Here is a 23584-nt window from a genome sequence, read left to right as displayed (position 1 = left end):
TCTCAAAAAAGTTGGGACAGGGGCAATAAGAGGCTGGAAAAGTTAAAGGTACAAAAAAGGAACAGCTGAAGGACCAAATTGCAACTCATTAGGTCAATTGGCAATAGGTCATTAACATGACTGGGTATAAAAAGAGCATCTTGGAGTGGCAGCGGCTCTCAGAAGTAAAGATGGGAAGAGGATCACCAATCCCCCTAATTCTGCACCGACAAATAGTGGAGCAATATCAGAAAGGAGTTCGACAGTGTAAAATTGCAAAGAGTTTGAACATATCATCATCTACAGTGCATAATATCATCAAAAGATTCAGAGAATCTGGAAGAATCTCTGTGCGTAAGGGTCAAGGCCAGAAAACCATACTGGGTGCCCGTGATCTTTGGGCCCTTAGACGGCACTGCATCACATACAGGCATGCTTCTGTATTGGAAATCACAAAATGGGCTCAGGAATATTTCCAGAGAACATTATCTGTGAACACAATTCACCGTGCCATCCGCCATTGCCAGCTAAAACTCTATAGTTCAAAGAAGAAGCCGTATCTAAACATGATCCAGAAGCGCAGACGTCTTCTCTGGGCCAAGGCTCATTTAAAATGGACTGTGGCAAAGTGGAAAACTGTTCTGTGGTCAGACAAATCAAAATGTGAAGTTCTTTATGGAAATCAGGGACGCCGTGTCATTCGGACTAAAGAGGAGAAGGACGACCCAAGTTGTTATCAGCGCTCAGTTCAGAAGCCTGCATCTCTGATGGTATGGGGTTGCATTAGTGCGTGTGGCATGGGCAGCTTACACATCTGGAAAGACACCATCAATGCTGAAAGGTATATCCAGGTTCTAGAGCAACATATGCTCCCATCCAGACGACGTCTCTTTCAGGGAAGGCCTTGCATTTTCCAACATGACAATGCCAAACCACATACTGCATCAATTACAGCATCATGGCTGCGTAGAAGAAGGGTCCGGGTACTGAACTGGCCAGCCTGCAGTCCAGATCTTTCACCCATAGAAAACATTTGGCGCATCATAAAACGGAAGATACGGCAAAAAAGACCCAAGACAGTTGAGCAACTAGAATCCTACATTAGACAAGAATGGGTTAACATTCCTATCCCTAAACTTGAGCAACTTGTCCCCTCAGTCCCCAGACGTTTACAGACTGTTGTAAAGAGAAAAGGGGATGTCTCACAGTGGTAAACATGGCCTTGTCCCAACTTTTTTGAGATGTGTTGTTGACATGAAATTTAAAATCACCTAATTTTTCTCTTTAAATGATACATTTTCTCAGTTTAAACATTTGATATGTCATCTATGTTCTATTCTGAATAAAATATGGAATTTTGAAACTTCCACATCATTGCATTCCATTTTTATTTACAATTTGTATTTTGTCCCAACTTTTTGGGAATCGGGGTTGTATCTATATATCCAAATAATACTGGGTAAATAGCATTTTGTTATTATTTGGATATAAAGATAAATAGTTTTTAACCTTGACAACCAGGACGGCATGGTTCTCATCCCCAGAAAGTTTGGTTGTATTGAAAATTGCCTTGGGTCAAGCACTGGATGAATTCATCCGTCGCATCCATGGAGGCATATGTGGGCTACCATAGCATTCCGTCACCACCATCAATCTCAAAATTTTCACGGAACAACATTCTGCAGAATGTGAAAGGTTTGCTTTGGGGGCAAGGCTTCTTTCTTGTTTTGCATTGTCTTGTTGAAATCCCCCTGGAAAAAGATGTCTTGAAGACAGAATATGTTGCTCCAAAATCTCAGTGTACTTTTCTGCATGAATGCACCATCACAAAAGTGTAAGTTACCTTTACCAAGGGCACTGACACAACCCCATACCATGACACACCCTGGCTTTTGGACTTGTTCCTGGTAACAGTCTGGATGGTCCTTTTCATCTTTGGTCCAGAGCACATGGTGTCCATTTCCTCCAAAAAAGACCTGGAATACTGATTCATCTCACCACAATACATGTTTCCACTATGTGATGGTCCATCCCAGATGCCTCCGAGCCCAGAGAAGTTGACGGCGCTTCTGGACAGTTAACATAAGGCTTCATTTTTGCACAGTAAAGTTTTAACTGGTGTTTGTGGATGTACCGTAGCTCCATATTGGAGCTTGAGAAAGGTTTGCCAAAGTAATCCTGAGCCCATGTAATTATATCAGCTTTAGATGAATGATGGTTCTTGATGCAGTACCATCTGAAGGATTGGAGATCATGGGTGTTCAGATTAGGCTTGAGCCCTTGCCCTTTACGCTCCAAAATTCCTCCATATTCCTTCAATAGTTGAATTATATTATGCAGCATTGACAGTTAAACATCCAAATCCCTTTGTATCTTTCTTTGAGGAACATTGCTTCTAAATATTTCAATAATTTTCTCATGCATTTGTTGGCAAACTGGAGATCCTCGGATTATCTTTGTTCCTCAAAGACTAGGCCTTTACTGGATACTGATTTTTGTACCAAATCATGATTACAGTCACCTGTTGACATCACCTCTTTCAAATCACATCATTATTTCATTGTTTTACCTCATTACTAGCCCTAAATTGCCCCCGTCCCAATGTTTTGGGTTTTTTTGGAATGTGTTGCAGGTCTGAAACACAGGAATGAAAGTACATTAGCTAACAAATGAAATTAAGTTGGCCAAACCAAAAAAAAAAAGAAATATCTTGGGTTCATTCAGTCTGCAATGAAATACAAGCCAAAGTAAATTTAGAAATTGTCTTTGTTTGTTTTCCTTGCATTTTCCATACCATCCCAACTTTTTTTCTGATTTGGGTTTGCTTTTTGGTGCATACACTGTAAACCCTGATAAGTTGAGTTTACTCAAACAGTGTTTGGAAACTGGTTGCCTTGAAATTTATAGTACATTAAACTTCAGATGTCTTGTAAATGTAAATTGCTTTACCATGCAGCATGAACTAACCATTTTAAGTTTTTTGTACTTAAAAGCCTGATAAGTCGTATTTACTCAAACAGTGTTGGGAAACTGGTTGCCTTGAAATTTATAGTACATTAAACTGAAATATGTTTATTTGATTTAACTTAATATTTAAACTTTCCTAGAATTCATCTTTAGTGATTATACTTTACATTTTAACTTAACAAGAATTCGATTTACCTGTTAAAGCAATAAAACAAATGACAGTGTATAAAGTTTTTCCATTGCATTTGTATTTTATTAACAAGAAGTGCACAATAAACATTGAAACATGAAACATGTTTTTTTCTTTAACCAGATATGTGCTAACATTAATACGTGGCCCCTTAACATTCCCCGTACTGCCAGCGGGACGCTGTATACTTACATTATCCGAAAAGTTTTCCAAAAAAAAGTGTCCCATTCCAAATCCAGAGAGCTCTCCACAGTGACAAAAGCAACTTAGCCAACAGATGAAAATGACGTGAAATTGGTAAAATACCACCTGTAACTATCAAACTGTAAAACACGCGATTTCCACTGCTCTTCAAGTTAAAACAAACATTCCCACCGACAGTCAGGATCCAAAATACTAAGTTCAGAGAAGAAACGTTGGCTGGAGCTCACTCTGAATTTTACCAAACCTCCCGTAACCGCTGCTGATCTGGGAAAGTTAAAATAGCGGCTTCACAACTCTGCGCAGATTAAAAAAGAGGTGCGGTCATGACTAAAACTTAGAATTTTAAGGCCATTCAACTTAAACTTATTAACACTTTTGACTATGTGTACAAATTAGTAGAATATACTTAATATTTTTTAGTAATGCAATCAAACTTAAATTTTTACGTACATTGTAATTAAAACATTTAATTAAATACAAAGTCCGGGCTTACAGTGTATGCTGTATGAAATTTTCATTGACAAATATAAGCACAAATTTATCTGTGGTCATCTCATCTACACTTCTTTTCATGCTGCTCCAGTCTTGGGATTATGAATTTTTTTGACTGATTTTATTGTCACCAAACAAATTTACAACATATTTAAACATGTATTCTTTGTGTTAAAGAATAAAATATTCCTAGAGTGCCAGGCGGCATGGTGGTGTAGTGGTTAGCGCTGTCGCCTCACAGCAAGAAGGTCCTGGGTTCAAGCCCCGGGGCTGGTGAGGGCCTTTCTGTGTGGAGTTTGCATGTTCTCCCCGTGTCTGTGTGGGTTTCCTCCGGGTGCTCCGGTTTCCCCCACAGTCCAAAGACATGCAGGTTAGGTTAACTGGTGACTCTAAATTGACCGTAGGTGTGAATGGTTGTCTGTGTCTATGTGTCAGCCCTGTAATGACCTGGCGACTTGTCCAATGTGTACCCTGCCTTTTGCCCGTAGTCAGCTGGGATAGGCTCCAGCTTGCCTCCGACCCTGTAGAAGGATAAAGCGGCTAGAGATAATGAGATGAGATGAGTAGAGTGCCAGATTTTTTTTGTTGATACCATGTTAGCATTCCTGGTAACCATGCAATATTCCAGCATGACAAGATACTTTCCATTTTAGTGATTGCATTCTCTAAACTCTCATCAAGGGTGTAGTGACAGTGCAGTTTGTGTCACACCTGCAATCCAGGTGTTGCAGCTCAGTGCAACACCCATAATCATGCGTAGTATGACGCTTGTAAATGATACAAAAGTGCACTGACAGTCTCATGTGGGAGTGTTTTGATCAGACTTCAAGGCTAAAGACATGCCACTTCAGACAAGCAGAAGAAAGCTGCTGCTGCTGAACAGCACTGGTACTGGGTGAGTAGCTTACACATTCTCCTTATTGGTGATCTAATATGGCCAGAAACTAAACAAAGCCTTATTCAGCATTCAATATTGTTGCACCTCAGTGAAATTTACTTTTGAATTTTCTTTTCAGTGGATTTTTTATTGAGAAGAAGCCGGGTTTTGTGGACACAGAAATGACTGTTGCCAAGTAAGTCAGCAACAATTGTTACAAAAAGTGTATATACAGTAATCTCATTTTCCGTTAATTCTGCATGCCGCATCCATGCATTGGTTTGTTTCCGTGCTCTGACATTCCTGGTTCAAGTCTTCAGGAGCTCTTTATGCTTCAAATCAGACATGTTAAGGCATGACAAACTACGGTGGCTGGGAAGTGCAAAACAAAATTACAAAATGTGAAACACTTTTAGGGTGGCACGGTGGTGTAGTGGTTAGCGCTGTCGCCTCACAGCAAGAAGGTCCGGGTTCGAGCCCCGTGGCCGGCGAGGGCCTTTCTGTGCGGAGTTTGCATGTTCTCCCTGTGTCCGCGTGGGTTTCCTCCGGGTGCTCCGGTTTCCCCCACAGTCCAAAGACATGCAGGTTAGGTTAACTGGTGACTCTAAATTGACCGTAGGTGTGAATGTGAGTGTGAATGGTTGTCTGTGTCTATGTGTCAGTCCTGTGATGACCTGGCGACTTGTCCAGGGTGTACCCTGCCTTTCGCCCATAGTCAGCTGGAATAGGCTCCAGCTTGCCTGCGACCCTGTAGAAGGATAAAGCGGCTAGAGATAATGAGATGAGATGAGATTTTGTTCTATAAAATGTAAAAGTGTTTTCATATTTTGTAATTTTGTTTCCCAGCCACCGCAGGAAACTTTTTTTTTTTTTTGTGTGTGTGGCTTTAGGCACTTGTCAGAGAAATTGTTTACAGGGACATTTTACTTGTGGTTATTGACAAAGTTGAGTGCAGTGAAGAATTCAAATCTTCAAGTTCAATTCAAAGAATTTACAACAAAATCAAAGAGAAAATCCTGAATGTATTGAATGAAATAGATTTTTTTTGACAAAAGCCTCACTGACTACAGGCCTTATTTAAAGATGGCAGTTTAAGAGAGTTAAAACAGATATCTCAAGATTATTATACTTTTTTGAACAATCTGAGAAACCTCATAAACTAAATGTCTTAGTTGGCAAAATTCAATTAATTGACTCTTTAATTTTGTTCTGAGGGTATGCAAACTTTTCCAATCAACTATAATAATTTTAACTTTATTCAAACCAAAGAATTGTAGTCACTCATCCATTATGAGATTACTCAAATATCATTTTCTTCTTCCCTAATTAGAGTCATGCCAGTGGATCTGGCCATGCATAGGCGCCTGAATAGCCAGAATCCAGAACAACTTTTGGACCAACTTTTGAACATGCCCATACCGAGATACCATCGTTCTCTTCCGAGACCTCACATATATGATTCTCTGAGGCCCAAAGCTGCAAGATCTCCCCCGATTCCTGCCACTCCAGTGAAAGTCCTAAACTCTACAAGCCCTAGTGGGACACTCAAGAAGAAAAAACGAGTTGTATTCGCAGATGATAAAGGACTGGCCCTGACTACAGTGCGGCTCTTCCAAGCAGATCCCCCAGTATCTGATGAGGAGGAGTTAACCCTGCCTGTCAAGATAAAGACTGAGTCATCTGTGCAAAGCAAGAAGCCACGTCTCCAGTTGGGTTTCCCTCAGCCTTCTGCTGATTCACCATCATACCGTGAAAGTTTGGCCAAATCTCTGGTGCATTTGCAGAGCTGCAACTTGATCTATGGATCGCTAGTGGGAAAGGTGAGGGTCTGCAACATCAGTCCAGAGAAAGCTGTGCATGTCCGCATCACATACGACTCATGGAGGAGCCACCAGGACATCCAGTGTACCCCAGTCCAACAGAAGAATGAGAGTACAGAGACAGAACTGTTTGTTTTTAACATTCCTGTCCCTTCCTGTCCTAGTGAACAGGATCGTGTGGAGTTTTGCGTGTCCTTCCGTCCTGGATCTGGCAACGTGATTTTGTGGGACAATAATGGTGGACAAAACTATCAAATCCTTGTGGAAGACATGGACTCAAAAGAAGTGTCCTTTGTTGAGAAAAAACCCTTGAGGCCCCAGAATGTTGAAATCGCCCAATCATTGCCCCTGAGAAATGGTCCAGTTTTGTATAAATCGGCAAAACTTGGCTCCCTCACTTCCTACAAGAATATGATTCCCATGGATAGACAGACCTTGACTAGGCAAGAGAACATTATCCCAAAAAGTAATTCTAACAATGCTGGCAAATAATTCTAGAATGGGTGATGGGTTTTGTATATATCGGTCCCTTATCTTTTTCATTATCATCATCCATGTTGGATGAACTTTGTCATAAACAGACATCAAGTGGGACTGACCTACAGACAGACACCCATGTTTGTGCTACTTCGCTCCTCTCCAACTTGCCTGTGTGAGTCAGTGTTGACGACGTGAGACAGCTGTGTCTCTCTTGAGCCTTGTGCACCTGTATAGCAGATGTGTATCTGATCTGACAACAAACATCAGCACTTGCTCATCAAGTTCAGCCAATTTCAAGCTGTGAAGGTCTCTCACTTCCTGTGAGGTGGCTGTACTCCGACAAATAATGTACCTACAGATGTGAAATGACTCATGTCATATATGTAATATAACTATTTGAAAGTTTTCAATTTATATATTTATTTATGACAAATGCACAAATAAAGATGTATTCTGAGATAAACATGACTTTGTGAAAAGAACTGTTTATTTGGTGCTCGCATTCTTCCACAGGCAAGAAATATGACAAAATCAAAAAAAGTTGTAAAAGTTGCAATTTACAGTATATTGCAAAAGTATTCATCCCCATTGGTGTTTGTCCTGTTTTGTCACATTACAAGCTGGAATTAAAATGGATTTTGGGGGGTTAGCACCATTTGATTTACACAACATGCCTACCACTTTAAAGGTGCAATATTTTTTTTTTTTTTGTGACACAAACAATAATTAAGATGAAAAAAAACAAAACAGAAATCTGGAGTGTGCATAGGTATTAACCCCCCAAAGTCAATACTTTGTAGAGCCACCTTTTTTTGCAAGTCTCTTGGGGTATATCTCTATTAGATTAGCATATCTATCCATCCATCCATTATCCATAACCACTTATCCTGTGCAGGGTCGTGGGCAAGCTGGAGGCCCCATATGGACAGTTGAAAGTCACACTTGGAAGATACTCTGGACTCTTACAGTAATGCTTTTATGGCTGAGGACTACAGTTGACTTACTAACTTTAGGACTGCAGTTGTCATGAACAGTTTTGCACTCAAGTTTCCATCAATGAAGAGTTCGTAACATCAACGAAACTGACTTCATGTTAAAACTTAATGTTATAGTCATGTTGTCTGTCACCCAGATGAGGATGGGTTCCCTTTTGAGTCTGGTTCCTGTCAAGGTTTCTTCCTCATGTTGTCTGAGGGAGTTTTTCCTTGCCACCATCGCCACAGGCTTCATCATTGTGGATAGATTAGGGATAAAATTAGCTTATGTTTAAAGTCATTCAAATTCTGTAAAGCTGCTTTGCGACAATGTTTATTGTTAAAAGCGCTATAGAAATAAACTTGACTTGAACATGCAAACTCCACACAGAAAGGCCTCTGTCAGCCAGTGGGCTTGAACCCAGAACCTTCTTGTTGTGAGGTAACAGTGCTAACCACTACACCACCATGCCACTTTAACACATCAAGTCACTGGGATTTTTGCCCATCTACAGGGCTGAGTTCCTGCATGTCAACATTGTAGCTCTTTGAGAAACACCTATAATCATGTGGCATGTTATGTGTCGATCTATGTTCCGACTCTCACCTATGGTCATGAGCTTTGGGTAATGACCGAAAGAACAAGATCGCGGATACAAGCGGCTGAAATGAGTTTCCTTCACAGGGTGGCTGGGCACTCCCTTAGAGATAGGGTGAGAAGCACAGTCACTCGGGAGGAGCTTGGAGTAGAGCCGCTGCTCCTCCACATCGAGAGGAATCAGCTGAGGTGGCTCGGGCATCTCTTTCGGATGCCTCCTGGACGCCTCCCTGGGGAGGTGTTCCAGGCATGTCCCCCTGGGAGGAGGCTCCCATCTCTTTCAGTGAAGACCTTGCATTTTCCAACATGACAATGCCAAACCACATACTGCATCAATGACAGCATCATGGCTGCGTAGAAGAAGGGTCCGGGTACTGAACTGGCCAGCCTGCAGTCCAGATCTTTCACCCATAGAAAACATTTGGCGCATCATAAAACGGAAGATACGGCAAAAAAGACCTAAGACAGTTGAGCAACTAGAATCCTACATTAGACAAGAATGGGTTAACATTCCTATCCCTAAACTTGAGCAACTTGTCTCCTCAGTCCCCAGACGTTTACAGACTGTTGTAAAGAGAAAAGGGGATGTCTCACAGTGGTAAACATGGCCTTGTCCCAATTTTGAGATGTGTTGTTGTCATGAAATTTAAAATCACCTAATTTTTCTCTTTAAATGATACATTTTCTCAGTTTAAACATTTGATATGTCATCTATGTTCTATTCTGAATAAAATATGGAATTTTGAAACTTCCACATCATTGCATTCCGTTTTTATTTACAATTTGTACTTTGTCCCAACTTTTTTGGAATCGGGGTTGTAAATGCTCAATACTTCTTCTTCTTCTTCTTCTTTCAGCTGCTCTTGTCTGGGATTGCCACAGCAGATTTGTTCTGCATGTTTGATTTCACATAGATTTTGCACCGGATGCGCTTCCTGACAGAACCCTCCCCATCTATCTAGGCTTGAGATCAGCACTATGCATGCACTGTCTTGTACAGTCTCAGTAGCTGGGTATGTTACCGGATCTGCATGTCTTTGGACTGTGGGGGAAACTGGAGCACCCGGAGAAAACCCACACAGACACGGGGAGAGCATGCAAACTCCACATAGAAAGACCCCCATAGGCTATGAGGATCGAAGCTGAAACCTTCTTGCTGTGAGGCAACAGTGCTAACCACTATACCACTGTGCATAGTACATGCTCAATACCAGGGCTTTACATTAGCACCCGCCCACCCGCCAAATGCGGGTCAAATTCGGCTTTGGTGGGTAATGACTTTAGTCCCACTAACCACTTTGGCGGGTGGTTTATTCTGTGGTATGACAATATATTTTAATAGTAGTTTTCTCTGAAGGCATCTGATATAATAAACGCATTGCAATGTAATATTACGCACCTACAACTCCCATGAGCACCTGCATAAACATTCTGACACTACATGTTAGAATTGTTTAGAACGTTCGTTAACGGCTCAGATAAAATCAGTGATACGGTAACCTGCGGTTAATGAACGAAGCAACAAAGTTGCTGACGACTGACAAGCACACTATGTGGCGGCATATAGCTGGAGTTTAAAACCCTGCTGCTCAGTGGAAAAGGGGCAGAGATGATCAGGGTCGGAGCAGCATTTTAAAATCACCGAGGTCCGTGATGCGCAAAGCACGCGCTGAAAAATGTTCACCATATTTAAATGAGAGGGGTGAATTACACATCACACAAGAGATCTATTCCTGAAATTACTTTTAATGGTGTTTGAACTGAATATCATCAGTTTTGAAAAAAAAAATCATGTATGTGGAAAGAGTAAGAATAATTTTAGCTTGTTGAAGGTTTGATCTGGCCCAAGCAATGAGGACAAAAGATACCCTAACCATGTAGCCTATGGAACTAAGATACATTAACCATGTAGCCTATGGAACTAAGATACCCTAACCATGTAGCCTATGGAACTAAGATACATTAACAGTCTGGCATCTGTTACACCTACACACAAAAAAAAAAAATTCTGGGGAAATAATCAGTATACACCACCATGTTTTAGGCAAAGTTATCCAAGGCAAACATAAATTGAAACTTTCCACTCTATTGCTTTGGCTTATCGAATGATTTATTTTTAAAATCACAAACAAGGCAGGGTCGGCATGGTCGTGTAGTGGTTAGCACTGTCACCTCACAGCAAGAAGGTCCGGGTTCGAGCCCCGTGGCCGATGAGGGTCTTTCTGTGCGGAGTTTGCATGTTCTCCCTGTGTCCACGTGGGTTTCCTCCGGGTGCTCCGGTTTCCCCCACAGTCCAAAGACATGCAGGTTAGGTTAACTGGTGACTCTAAATTGACCGTAGGTGTGAATGTGAATGGTTGTCTGTGTCTATGTGTCAGCCCTGTGATGACCTGGCGACTTGTCCAGGGTGTACCCCGCCTTTCGCCCGTAGTCAGCTGGGATAGGCTCCAGCTTGCCTGCGACCCTGTAGAACAGGATAAAGCGGCTAGAGATAATGAGATGAGATGAGACAAACAAGGCAGGCTACAACTGCGCTGCTGCACATGTAGTACGGAGTAAACCTGAAAAGTAAACCCGATCTGCTCAGAGAGTCATATGAGCTCCTCTTTCAAGATATTGAATAGGGTTTTGATGGCGCATCCTATTTGGAAAGCCACTACAGGCAAAACATGGCCACGTTCACATTACACCACAGGTTCCTGAATGTGGTCCTGAAATGCACCATTTTCCCCTGGTTCAGCTATAATCAGCTGATTACCGTAAAATACCAAATAATAGCCGAGTTCCAATTAACCGCCGAGTTCCCTTTAACGGCCGGGCGTACGCGTGTGTTGTGACAAATAAAGGCCGGTTCCGAATACTCGCCGGGGTCTAAAAAAAAAAAGCGTCCGAACGTTCTATCTAGAATCTTGAGGCCCAGCACTTTTCTGGTTTTCTGGTGTTTAAACGATTTTGCATTGCATAGTTTTCTACCGAAACAATATGAATGAATGAACGAATGAATGAATGAATGAATGAAATTATTTCTATAATACTGTTTACAACATTTTGTTACGTGATAATAAACATGCCATTTCAATGTTATAATCTTGGTCTACCGTAATATTTCTTGAGGAATGCAACTCCGTAACTTTTGACAGATGTCTTAGCCACCCCTTTGGGTATACCCAACGAAAGCCAGCGTGTGTGGTGACATTGAGGACTGCGGGTTTCCAAGGTTGGACTGCTGCTTCTGTTAAACGACCTAAATTGCCGAATGCATGCGTCAAAGCACACACTGAGTTTTATTAAAGACCTTATACCATTTCACTTGCCCTTACCCATTCGGATCTGGAAGACGCTTTACAAAAAAGGTGAGAGAGTTCTAACATGCATTTCAGTCTGCTCGCGGCCAATCTAATCCAAGGGGCCTTTTCAACAAGTAATCTGTCGTGCAAGTTGGGCAGAAGCACGCGTCAGGCAGGCAACATGTAGGCCTACAAGTCAGTAACCTATACAACTAACTTTCATCCGAACTTTAAGTTTTCTACGGGGTCGAGCCACCGTACCAACTCACTCGGGGAATAGGCTCATATCGGCCAAATAGGGAGACGTATATTTGCAACAAATGTTTTTAAAATAATATACTATTATTTAAAAAAATACAAGTAAGGGTGAGATAAATGAAAACTTTAAAAGTGTGATATAAATTATAATTAAATTGATTTTGTTGTTTGGGTGGAAATTTCAAACCATAATGTGTAATATCTAATTTTATAGTTTATATTTTATGTGCAAATAATCCAGCCACTGGGGTTGTGCAAGCCAGTGCATTCTTAGTGCCAGTCCCAAGCCCAGATAAATGGGGAAGGTTGCATAAGGAAGAGCATCCGGCATAAAACTCGTGCCAAATCAATCATCGATGCGGATGATCAGTCGAGGCCCAGGTTAACAACAACAACAACTGCCACTGGAACTTCTTCCCAGCAGAATACCAGTGGAAACTATACCAGGCTTGTAGTACTTGAGTCCAGGACTCGAGTCTGACTCATGCCCTAATTTTAAGGACTCATGACTTGACTTGGACTCGGATGACTCAGACTTGGACTCAGACTCGTGCATTAACTGCATTAGGACTCGTAAATTGGAGACAAGGAAGCTTATTTTTTCTTTATTTTTTGCAACATGCCATAATAATTTGGCATAAGATATTTATATCTACATTAATTTTGTATTAATTTCATGTAAGAGTGTCACACCTACGTGCAATGGCATGTGCATCAGATAGACTCTCTGGTGCGCTCCGGACAGTGTGCGTGCCAAGTGGACTCTCGCACACGTGCCATAAACAACTCACGCCTGCACAGGATTAAGATGCAATCAGCACACCTATATAAAAACTGTGAAAACACACTTACTTTGCGAAATATTGAGTTGTGTTGCTGGCACATTACCAAGCCTTATTTCCTTGTTTGGTTTCCTGATCCCTGATTTCCTGTTTCTCGTCTTTGATTCTGCTAAGTCTACGATAGCCTGTTTGTGCCTCACTCAACCTATAGCCTGTTTTGCTGATTTACGATTTTGCCTGCTGTTCTGGATTGTTTACCGTCTTCACTTAATAAATACACCCAACCATCTCTGACAGAATACTTCACACTCTCTGATAAAGAGAAGCACATTCATCTGTTCATACGTCATGTTCAGGAACAAACTAATGTTAATGGCACCAAAACAGCTACCGTCAAATGGTGCAGTTGGAGTCTTGTTCTCGGACTTGACTCGGATCAGTAGTTGACTCGACTCGAAATTTTTTTAATGACTTGGACTTGAACACTGGGGACTCAAGACTTGACTTGAACTCAAGGTCGACCCCACTACAAAACTGAACTATATGACTAGTGGGAAAAGGAGGAGAAAGAGAGGTGGAAGGTGAATTTAGAAGAAATGTGGGAATAGAAAAGGCAGGAGAGTGGAATTGAAAGTTGGAACTTTAAATATTGGCATTATGACTGGTAAAGGAAGAGAACTGGCTGATATGATGAAGAGGAGAAAGATTGACATCCTGTGTGTACAAGAAACAAAGTGGAAGGTAAGTAAGGCCAGGAACATCAGAGGTGGTTTCAAGCTTTTCTATCATGGTGTGGATGGGAGGAGAAATGGTGTAGGAATGATCCTAAATAAAAAGTGTGTTAAGAGTGTGTTGGAGGTAAAAAGAGTCAGTGACAGAGCGAAGAGTGTGAAGCTGGAAATTGAAGGGGTGATTATGAACATTGTCAGCATATATGCCCCTCAAGTGGGTTGTGAGATACAGGAGAAAGAAGAATTCTGAAGTGGTTGAACATATACCAGAAAAGGAGAGAGTGGTGATTGGAGCAGACCTAAATGAACAAGTTGGAGAAGGGAACAGGGGTGATGAGGAGGTGATGGGTAGGTATGGAGTGAAGCAGAGAAATGTGGAAGGACAGATGATGGTGGATTTCACAAAGAGGATGAAAATGGCTGTGGCAAATACATACTTTAAGACAAAAGAAGAGCATGGGGTAACAAGAGTGGAGGAAGGTGTTCTCAGGTGGACTATATTTTATGTTGGAGATGCAATCTGAAGGCAATCGGAAACTGCAAAGTGACTGCAAAGCAGGGGAGAGTGTAGCATCAGATGGTGGTTGGGAGGATAACCTTGGAGGTAAAAAAGCGGAAGAAAGAGAAAGCTCAACCAAAAACCAGATGGTCGGAGTTGAAGGAGGAAGATTGTCAGTTGGAATTTAGGGATATGGTGAGACAGACATTGGGTGAAGAGGTATTAGATGATTGGATACCTATGGCAGAAGTAGTGAGAGAGGCAGCTATGTAGGAAGGTACTGGGAGTGACATCAGGACAAAGAAAGGAAGACAAGGAGACCTGGTGGTGGAATGAAGAAGTCCAGGATAATATAAGGAGAAAGAAGCCATGGCCTAATGGTTAGAGAAGCAGCTTTGGGACCAAAGGTTGCTGGTTCGATTCCCTGGACCAGCAGGAATGGTGCAGAGCAAGGTGCCTAACCCCAGGCTGCTCTGGGTATGTTGTTTGTTGCTCTGGATAAGAGTGTCTGCTAAATGCCTGTAATGTAAGAAGTCAGCAAAGCAAAACTGGGATAAAAAGGGAGCTAGAGAGCGGATAAAAATACAAGGAGCTGCAAAGGAAAGCAAAGAGAGCAGTGGCAAAGGTGAAGGAAAAGATATATGATGAACGATATGAAAGGTTAGAAACTAAGGATGGTGAAAAGGATGTGTACTGATTAACAAGACAACAAGATCAAGCTGGGAAGGACATGCAGCAGATAAGGCTGAAAAAGCATGCAGATGGAAATGTGCTGACAAGTGAATTATGTGAAGAGAAGGTGGAGATAGTGAATCAGGAAGGAGGAAGTATGAAGAGTGGTAAGTCGGGCCAGGTGGAGGCATGGAGATGCTTAGGAGAGATGGCACTTTTTAACTAGATTGTTTAACAAGATCTTGGAAAGTGACAGGATGCCTGAAGAGTGGAGAAGACTGGTGCCAATATTCAAGAACAAGGGTGATGTCCAGTGCTGCAGTAAATATAGAGGCATAAAATTGACCAGCCCTGGCATGAAGTTATGGGAAAGAGTAGTGGAAGCTAGGCTAAGAGGAGAGGTGGAGATGCGAGCAACAATATGGTTTCATGCCAGGAAAGAGTATTTTTGATGCAATATTTGCTTTGAGAGAAGGCCAGAAGGAGCTGCATTGCATGTTTGTGGATTTAGAGAAGGCATATGACAGGGTGCTGAGAAGAGGAGTTATGGTACCACATGAGGAAATCAGGAGTGGTAGAGAAGTATGTGAGATTGGTGCAGGATATGTATGAGGACAGTGTGATAGCAGTGAGATGTGCAGTCGGAATGGCGGAGGCATTTAAGGTGGATGTTGGATTGCACCAGAGCTTGGCTCTAAGCCCTTTCTTGTTTGCAATGGTAATGGAAAGGTTGACAGACATCAGGTGTGAGGTTCCATAGATAATGATGTTTGCAGATGATATTGTGATCTGTCATGAGAACAGAGAGCAAGTGGAAGAAGAAGAACAACAACAACTTTATTCATCACACATACTTGTGAAGTTCCTCTCTGCATTTAACCCATCTGAAGCAGTGAGCACACACATGCACAATGAGCACACACATACCCAGACCAGTGGGCAGCCATGCTAACAGCGCCCAGGGAGCAGTTGGGGGTTAGGGCACATTAACCTAACTGCATGTCTTTGAACTGTGGGGGAAACCAGAGAACCTGGAGGAAGTCCATGCAGACACAGGGAGAACATGCAAACTTTACAGAGAAAGGCCCTTGTTGGCCACTGGTCTCGAACCTAGAACCTTCTTGCTGTGAGGAAACAGTGCTAACCACTACACCACTGTGTCACCCCTTAGATACATGGAGGTATGCATGAGATAGAATGGGAATGAAAGTTAGTAGGAGAAAGAATGAGGGTGAGGACAGTGGAACGGTACAGCAACAAGGAATAGAGGTGGTCAAAGCAGATGAGTTCAAATATCTGGGGTCAATTGTACAAAGTAATGGTGAGTGTAGAAGAGAAGTGAAGAAGAGAATCCAAGCAGGTTGGAATGGATGGAGGAGAGGAGGATATTAGGAGTGATTTGTGACAGAAGGTTGCTAGCAAGTGTGAAAGGGAAAGTGTACAAGACAGTAGCAAGCGCAGCGATGTTGCATGGTTTGGAGACAAAAAGACAGGAAGCCGAACTGGAGGGAGCAGAGCTGAAGATGCTGAGATTTTCATTTGGAGTGACAGAGTTGGACAGGATTAGAAATGAGTAGGTATATTAGAGGGACAGGACATGAAGGACAGCTTGGAGACAAAGTAAGAGAGGTAAGATTGACATGGTTTGGATGTGTACAGAGGAGAGATCCAGGGTATACTGGGAAACGAATGCTGGAGATGGAGTTGCCAGGTAGAAGGAAAAGAGGAAGAGCAAAAATGAGACTGATGGATGCGGTGAAGGAGGACATGAGGACAGTTGGTGCTACAGAAAATGATATGGAGGACATGGAGGGACAACCGAAAGAAGAAGAAAAAGAAGGTATTGTATGTGCAATTTTTTTTTTTTTCTGTGAGTTGACTCAAGTCACTGTGATTGTTGCTGGTTTTCTTTGTAACAACGTCTTCATTTTAATGAAATGGGTCTGAGTGCAACATTGCATGTGAAAGCTTCTGTCATGAGTAGCCTTCATGAAGAAAATGACAGTATTGTGGTGTGGCTGCACTCTTCTGGATGACGTTAATACAGAGGGTGTCCCAACGTGCTTGTGTATTGTGTCACTTGGGATGGTGACACAAATCTTGCTGGTGTTCACAACTTTTGTTAATTAATTATCATTAACAAGCCATACCTGTCTGCAGCTCTGCATCTGGGAACAAAAGTTGAAAAGGCTTTTGTTAGTGGAAGGTTAAACACACTAGGAACAGAGAACATGTCAAAACAATGTTCAAATGCTTATTAAATACAGAAAAATGTGAATACACGAGACACATTGTGAGATCTAAACAACAGTTTCTGTTGTGTAATAAGACCCACCCACCCACACACACACACACACACACCCCACCACCACCACTACTACTTTACATTTCGCAACAACCCTCTATGACGAACTTCATCCATATCTCATGAGATTTCCATATCTTGTTTCCAAGGAAACAGTGTAAAGCTTTATCTCAAATCATTTATACAGTGGTGCTTGAAAGTTTGTGAACCCTTTAGAATTTTCTGTATTTCTGCAGAAATATCAACTAAAACATCATCAGATTTTCAGACAAGTGCTAAAAGTAGATAAAGAGAACCCAGTTAAACAAACAAGACAAAAAATATTATACTTGCTCATTTATTTATTGAGGAAAATGATCCAATATTACATATCTATGAGTGGCAAAAGTATGCAAGCCTCTAGGATTAGCAGTTAATTTGAAGGTGAAATTAGAGTCAGGTGTTTTCAAACAATGGGATGACAATCAGGTGTGAGTGGGCACCCTGTTTTATTTAAAGAACAGGGATCTATCAAAGTCTGATCTTCACAACACATTTGTGGAAGTGTATCATGGCAAGAACAAAGGAGATTTCTGAGGACCTCAGAAAAAGCGTTGTTGATGCTCATCAGGCTGGAAAAGGTTAGAAAACCATCTCTAAAGAGTTTGGACTCCACCAATCCACAGTCAGACAGATTGTGTCCAAATGGAGGAAATTCAAGACCATTGTTACCCTCCCCAGGAGTGGTCGACCAACAAAGATCACTCCAAGAGCAAGGCGTGTCATAGTCGGCGAGGTCACAAAGGACCCCAGGATAACTTCTAAGCAACTGAAGGCCTCACTCACATTGGCTAATGTTAGTGTTCATGAATCCACCATCAGGAGAACACTGAACAACAATGGTGTGCATGGCAGGGTTGCAAGGAGAAAGCCACGGCTCTCCAAAAAGAACATTGCTGCTCGTCTGCAGTTTGCTAAAGATCATGTGGACAAGCCAGAAGGCTATTGGAAAAAAAGTTTTGTGGACAGATGAGACCAAAATAGAACTTTTTGGTTTAAATGAAGCGTTATATTTGGAGAAAGGAAAACACTGCATTCCAGCATAAGAACCTTATCCCATCTCTGAAACATGGTGGTGGTAGTACCATGGTTTGGGCCTATTTTGCTGCAGCTGGGCCAGGACGGCTTGCCATCATTGATGGAACAATGAATTCTGAATTATACCAGCAAATTCTAAAGGAAAATGTCAGGACATCTGTCCATGAACTGAATCTCAAGAGAAGGTGGGTCATGCAGCAAGACAACGACCCTAAGCACACAAGTCATTCTACCAAAGAATGTTTAAGAAGAATAAAGTTAATGTTTTGGAATGGCCAAGTCAAAGTCCTGACCTTAATCCAATCTAAATGTTTTGGAAGGACCAGAAGCGAGCAGTTCATGTGAGGAAACCCACCAACATCCCAGAGTTGAAGCTGTTCTGTACGGAGGAACGGGCTAAAATTCCTCCAAGCCGGTGTGCAGGACTGATCAACAGTTACCGCAAATGTTTAGTTGCAGTTATTGCTGCACAAGGGGGTCACACCAGATACTGAAAGCAAACGTTCACATACTTTTGCCACTCACAGATATGTAATATTGGATCATTTTCCTCAATAAATAAATGACAAAGTATAATATTTTTGTCTCATTTGTTTAACTGGGTTCTCTTTATCTACTTTTAGGACTTGTGTGAAAATCTGATGATGTTTTAGGTCCTATTTATGCAGAAATATAGAACATTCTAAAGGGTTCACAAACTTTCAAGCACCACTGTAAGGTGTGGCTCGGAGTAACAGCAAAGAATCTCATACTCACACACCCAAATCTCAACTCTCATAGTCCAACACACTCCACATGCCTCCCAAAAACCTGTTTTACAACTGGTGATGATTGTGACATTACTGCAGTAACATTCAACTGTAGCAGTACTGAGGACACTTCAAGAGCACAAGCAAAATGTTTGCACAATTTTCAAAGTTAAATAATTTAACAAAATTATTTACAACTCCGATTCCAAAAAAGTTGGGACAAAGTACAAATTGTAAATAAAAACGGAATGTAATAATTTACAAATCTCAAAAACTGATATTGTATTCACAATAGAACATAGACAACATATCAAATGTCGAAAGTGAGACATTTTGAAATTTCATGCCAAATATTGGCTCATTTGAAATTTCATGACAGCAACACATCTCAAAAAAGTTGGGACAGGGGGAATAAGAGGCTAGAAAAGTTAAAGGTACAAAAAAGGAACAGCTGAAGGACCAAATTGCAACTCATTAGGTCAATTGGCAATAGGTCATTAACATGACTGGGTATAAAAAGAGCATCTTGGAGTGGCAGCGGCTCTCAGAAGTAAAGATGGGAAGAGGATCACCAATCCCCCTAATTCTGCACCGACAAATAGTGGAGCAATATCAGAAAGGAGTTCAACAGTGTAAAATTGCAAAGAGTTTGAACATATCATCATCTACAGTGCATAATATCATCAAAAGATTCAGAGAATCTGGAAGAATCTCTGTGCGTAAAGGTCAAGGCCGGAAAACCATACTGGGTGCCCGTGATCTTTGGGCCCTTAGACGGCGCTGCATCACATACAGGCATGCTTCTGTATTGGAAATCCCAAAATGGGCTCAGGAATATTTCCAGAGAATAAATAATACTGTGTAAATAGCATTTTGTTATTATTTGGATATAAAGATAAATAGTTTTTCACCTTGACAACCAGGACGGCATGGCTTTCATCCCCAGAAAGTTTGGTTGTATTGAAAATTGCCTTGGGTCAAGCACCGGATGAATTCATCCGTTGCATCCATGGAGGCATATGTGGGCTACCATAGCATTCCGTCACCACCATCAATCTCAAAATTTTCACGGAACAACATTCTGCAGAATATGAAAGATTTGCTTTGGGGGCAAGGCTTCTTTCTTGTTTTGCATTGTCTTGTTGAAATCCCCCTGGAAAAAGATGTCTTGAAGACAGAATATGTTGCTCCAAAATCTCAGTGTACAGTGGTGCTTGAAAGTTTGTGAACCCTTTAGAATTTTCTATATTTCTGCATAAATATGACCGAAAACATCATCAGATTTTCACACAAGTCCTAAAGGTAGATAAAGAGAACCCAGTTAAACAAATGAGACAAAAATATTATACTTGGTCATTTATTTATTGAGGAAAATGATCCAATATTACATATCTGTGAGTGGCAAAAGTATGTGAACCTCTAGGATGAGCAGTTAATTTGAAGGTGAAATTAGAGTCAGGTGTTTTCAATCAATGGGATGACAATCAGGTGTGAGTGGGCACCCTGTTTGATTTAAAGAACAAGGATCTATCAAAGTCTGATCTTCACAGCACATGTTTGTGGAAGTGTATCATGGCACGAACAAAGGAGATTTCTGAGGACCTCAGAAAAGTGTTGCTGATGCTCATCAGGCTGGAAAACGTTACAAAACCATCTCTAAAGAGTTTGGACTCCACCAATCCACAGACAGACAGATTGTGTACAAATGGAGGAAATTCAAGACCATTGTTACCCTCCCCAGGAGTGGGCGACCAACAAAGATCACTCCAAGAGCAAGGCGGGTAATAGTCAGCGAGGTCACAAAGGACCCCAGGGTAACTTCTAAGCAACTGAAGGCCTCTCTCACATTGGCTAATGTTAATGTTCATGAGTCCACCATCAGGAAAACACTGAACAACAATGGTGTGCATGGCAGGGCTGCAAGGAGAAAGCCACTGCACTCCAAAAAGAACATTGCTGCTTGTCTACAGTCTGCAAAAGATCATGTGGACAAGCCAGAAGGCTATTGGACAAATGTTTTGTGGATGGATGAGACCAAAATAGAACTTTTTGGTTTAAATGAGAAGTGTTATGTTTGGAGAAAGGAAAACACTGCATTCCAGCATAAGAACCTTATCCCATTTGTGAAACATGGTGGTGGTAGTATCATGGTTTGGGACTGTTTTGCTGCATCTGGGCCAGGACGGCTTGCCATCATTGATGGAACAATGAATTCTGAATTATACCCGTGAATTCTAAAGGAAAATGTCAGGACATCTGTCCATGAACTGAATCTCAAGAGAAGGTGGGTCATGCAGCAAGACAACAGCCCTAAGCACACAAGTTGTTCTACCAAAGAATGGTTAAAGAAGAATAAAGTTAATGTTTTGGAATGGCCAAGTCAAAGTCCTGACCTTAATCCAATCGAAATGTTGTGGAAGGACCTGAAGCAAGCAGTTCATGTGAGGAAACCCACCAACATCCCAGAGTTGAAGCTGTTCTGTATGGAGGAACGGGCTAAAATTCCTCCAAGCCGGTGTGCAGGACTGATCAACAGTTACCGGAAACATTTAGTTGCAGTTATCGCTGCACAAGGGGGTCACACCAGATACTGAAAGCAAAGGTTCACATACTTTTGCCACTCAAAGATATGTAATATTGGATCATTTTCTTCAATAAATAAATGACCAAGTATAATATTTTTGTCTCATTTGTTTAACTGGGTTCTCTTTATCTACTTTTAGGACTTGTGTGAAAATCTGATGATGTTTTCAGTCATATTTATGCAGAAATATAGAAAATTCTAAAGGGTTCACAAACTTTCAAGCACCACTGTACTTTTCTGCATGAATGCACCATCACAAAAGTGTAAGTTACCTTTACCAAGGGCACTGACACAACCCCATACCATGACACACCCTGGCTTTTGGACGTGTTCCTGGTAACAGTCTGGATGGTCCTTTTCATCTTTGGTCCAGAGCACATGGTGTCCATTTCCTCCAAAAAAGACCTGGAATACTGATTCATCTCACCACAATACATGTTTCCACTATGTGATGGTCCATCCCAGATGCCTCCGAGCCCAGAGAAGTTGACGGCGCTTCTGGACAGTTAACATAAGGCTTCATTTTTGCACAGTAAAGTTTTAACTGGTGTTTGTGGATGTACCGTAGCTCCATATTGGAGCTTGACAAAGGTTTGCCAAAGTAATCCTGAGCCCATGTAATTATATCAGCTTTAGATGAATGATGGTTCTTGATGCAGTACCATCTGAAGGATTGGAGATCATGGGTGTTCAGATTAGGCTTGAGCCCTTGCCCTTTACGCTCCAAAATTCCTCCATATTCCTTCAATAGTTGAATTATATTATGCAGCATTGACAGTTAAACATCCAAATCCCTTTGTATCTTTCTTTGAGGAACATTGCTTCTAAATATTTCAATAATTTTCGCATGCATTTGTTGGCAAACTGGAGATCCTCGGATTATCTTTGTTCCTCAAAGACTAGGCCTTTACTGGATACTGATTTTTGTACCAAATCATGATTACAGTCACCTGTTGACATCACCTCTTTCAAATCACATCATTATTTCATTGTTTTACCTCATTACTAGCCCTAAATTGCCCCCGTCCCAATGTTTTGGGGTTTTTTTTTTGGAATGTGTTGCAGGTCTGAAACACAGGAATGAAAGTACATTAGCTAACAAATGAAATTAAGTTGGCCAAACCAAAAAAAAGAGAAATATCTTGGGTTCATTCAGTCTGCAATGAAATACAAGCCAAAGTAAATTTAGAAATTGTCTTTGTTTGTTTTCCTTGCATTTTCCATACCATCCCAACTTTTTTTCTGATTTGGGTTTGCTTTTTGGTGCATATGTTGTATGAAATTTTCATTGACAAATATTAGCACAAATTTATCTGTAGTCATCTCATCTACACTTCTTTTCATGCTGCTCCAGTCTTGGGATTATGAATTTTTTTGACTGATTTTATTGTCACCAAACAAATTTACAACATATTTAAACATGTATTCTTTGTATTAAAGAATAAAATATTCCTAGAGTGCCAGGCGGCACGGTGGTGTAGTGGTTAGCGCTGTCGCCTCACAGCAAGAAGGTCCTGGGTTCGAGCCCCGGGGCCGGTGAGGGCCTTTCTGTGTGGAGTTTGCATGTTCTCCCCGTGTCCGCGTGGGTTTCCTCCGGGTGCTCCGGTTTCCCCCACAGTCCAAAGGCATGCAGGTTAGGTTAACTGGTGACTCTAAATTGACCGTAGGTGTGAATGTGAGTGTGAATGGTTGTCTGTGTCTATGTGTCAGCCCTGTGATGACCTGGCGACTTGTCCAGGGTGTATCCCGCCTTTCGCCCGTAGTCAGCTGGGATAGGCTCCAGCTTGCCTGCGACCCTGTAGAAGGATAAAGCGGCTAGAGATAATGAGATGAGATGAGTGCCAGATTTTTTTTGTTGATACCATGTTAGCATTCCTGGTAACCATGCAACATTCCAGCATGACAAGATACTTTCCATTTTAGTGATTGTATTCTCTAAACTCTCATCAAGGGTGTAGTGACAGTGCAGTTTGGGTCACACCTGCAATCCAGGTGTTGCAGCTCAGTGCAACACCCATAATCATGTGTAGTGTGACGCATGTAAATGATACAAAAGTGC

The 23584-nt window shown here is 41.5% G+C and overlaps 1 protein-coding gene across 1 annotated transcript; it reads left to right on the top strand.

Moving 5' to 3' along the window:
* Nucleotides 1–4621: 4621 nt before the first annotated feature.
* On the top strand, nt 4622–7472 carry LOC132873206 (protein phosphatase 1 regulatory subunit 3C-B-like). The gene is made up of 3 exons (XM_060908549.1): nt 4622–4727; nt 4849–4905; nt 6040–7472. Exons 1-3 carry the CDS (start codon nt 4672–4674, stop codon nt 7019–7021), a joined length of 1095 nt encoding a protein of 364 aa, XP_060764532.1. The 5' UTR covers nt 4622–4671; the 3' UTR covers nt 7022–7472.
* Nucleotides 7473–23584: the final 16112 nt, after the last annotated feature.

The sequence above is a fragment of the Neoarius graeffei genome, chromosome 25, assembly GCF_027579695.1.
Source record: "Neoarius graeffei isolate fNeoGra1 chromosome 25, fNeoGra1.pri, whole genome shotgun sequence".
In the NCBI taxonomy this organism is placed as follows: domain Eukaryota; kingdom Metazoa; phylum Chordata; class Actinopteri; order Siluriformes; family Ariidae; genus Neoarius; species Neoarius graeffei.
The sequence above is the reverse complement of the archived record's forward strand: the minus strand, read 5'-3'. Positions and strand labels throughout refer to the sequence as shown.

Coding starts and splice junctions, on each gene's coding strand:
- LOC132873206 (XM_060908549.1), top strand. CDS start 4,672: ATGCCACTTCAGACAAGCAGAAGAAAGCTGCTGCTGCTGAACAGCACT. Junction 4,728..4,848: donor CTGAACAGCACTGGTACTGG/GTGAGTAGCTTA, acceptor TTTTCTTTTCAG/TGGATTTTTTATTGAGAAGA. Junction 4,906..6,039: donor ACAGAAATGACTGTTGCCAA/GTAAGTCAGCAA, acceptor TTCCCTAATTAG/AGTCATGCCAGTGGATCTGG.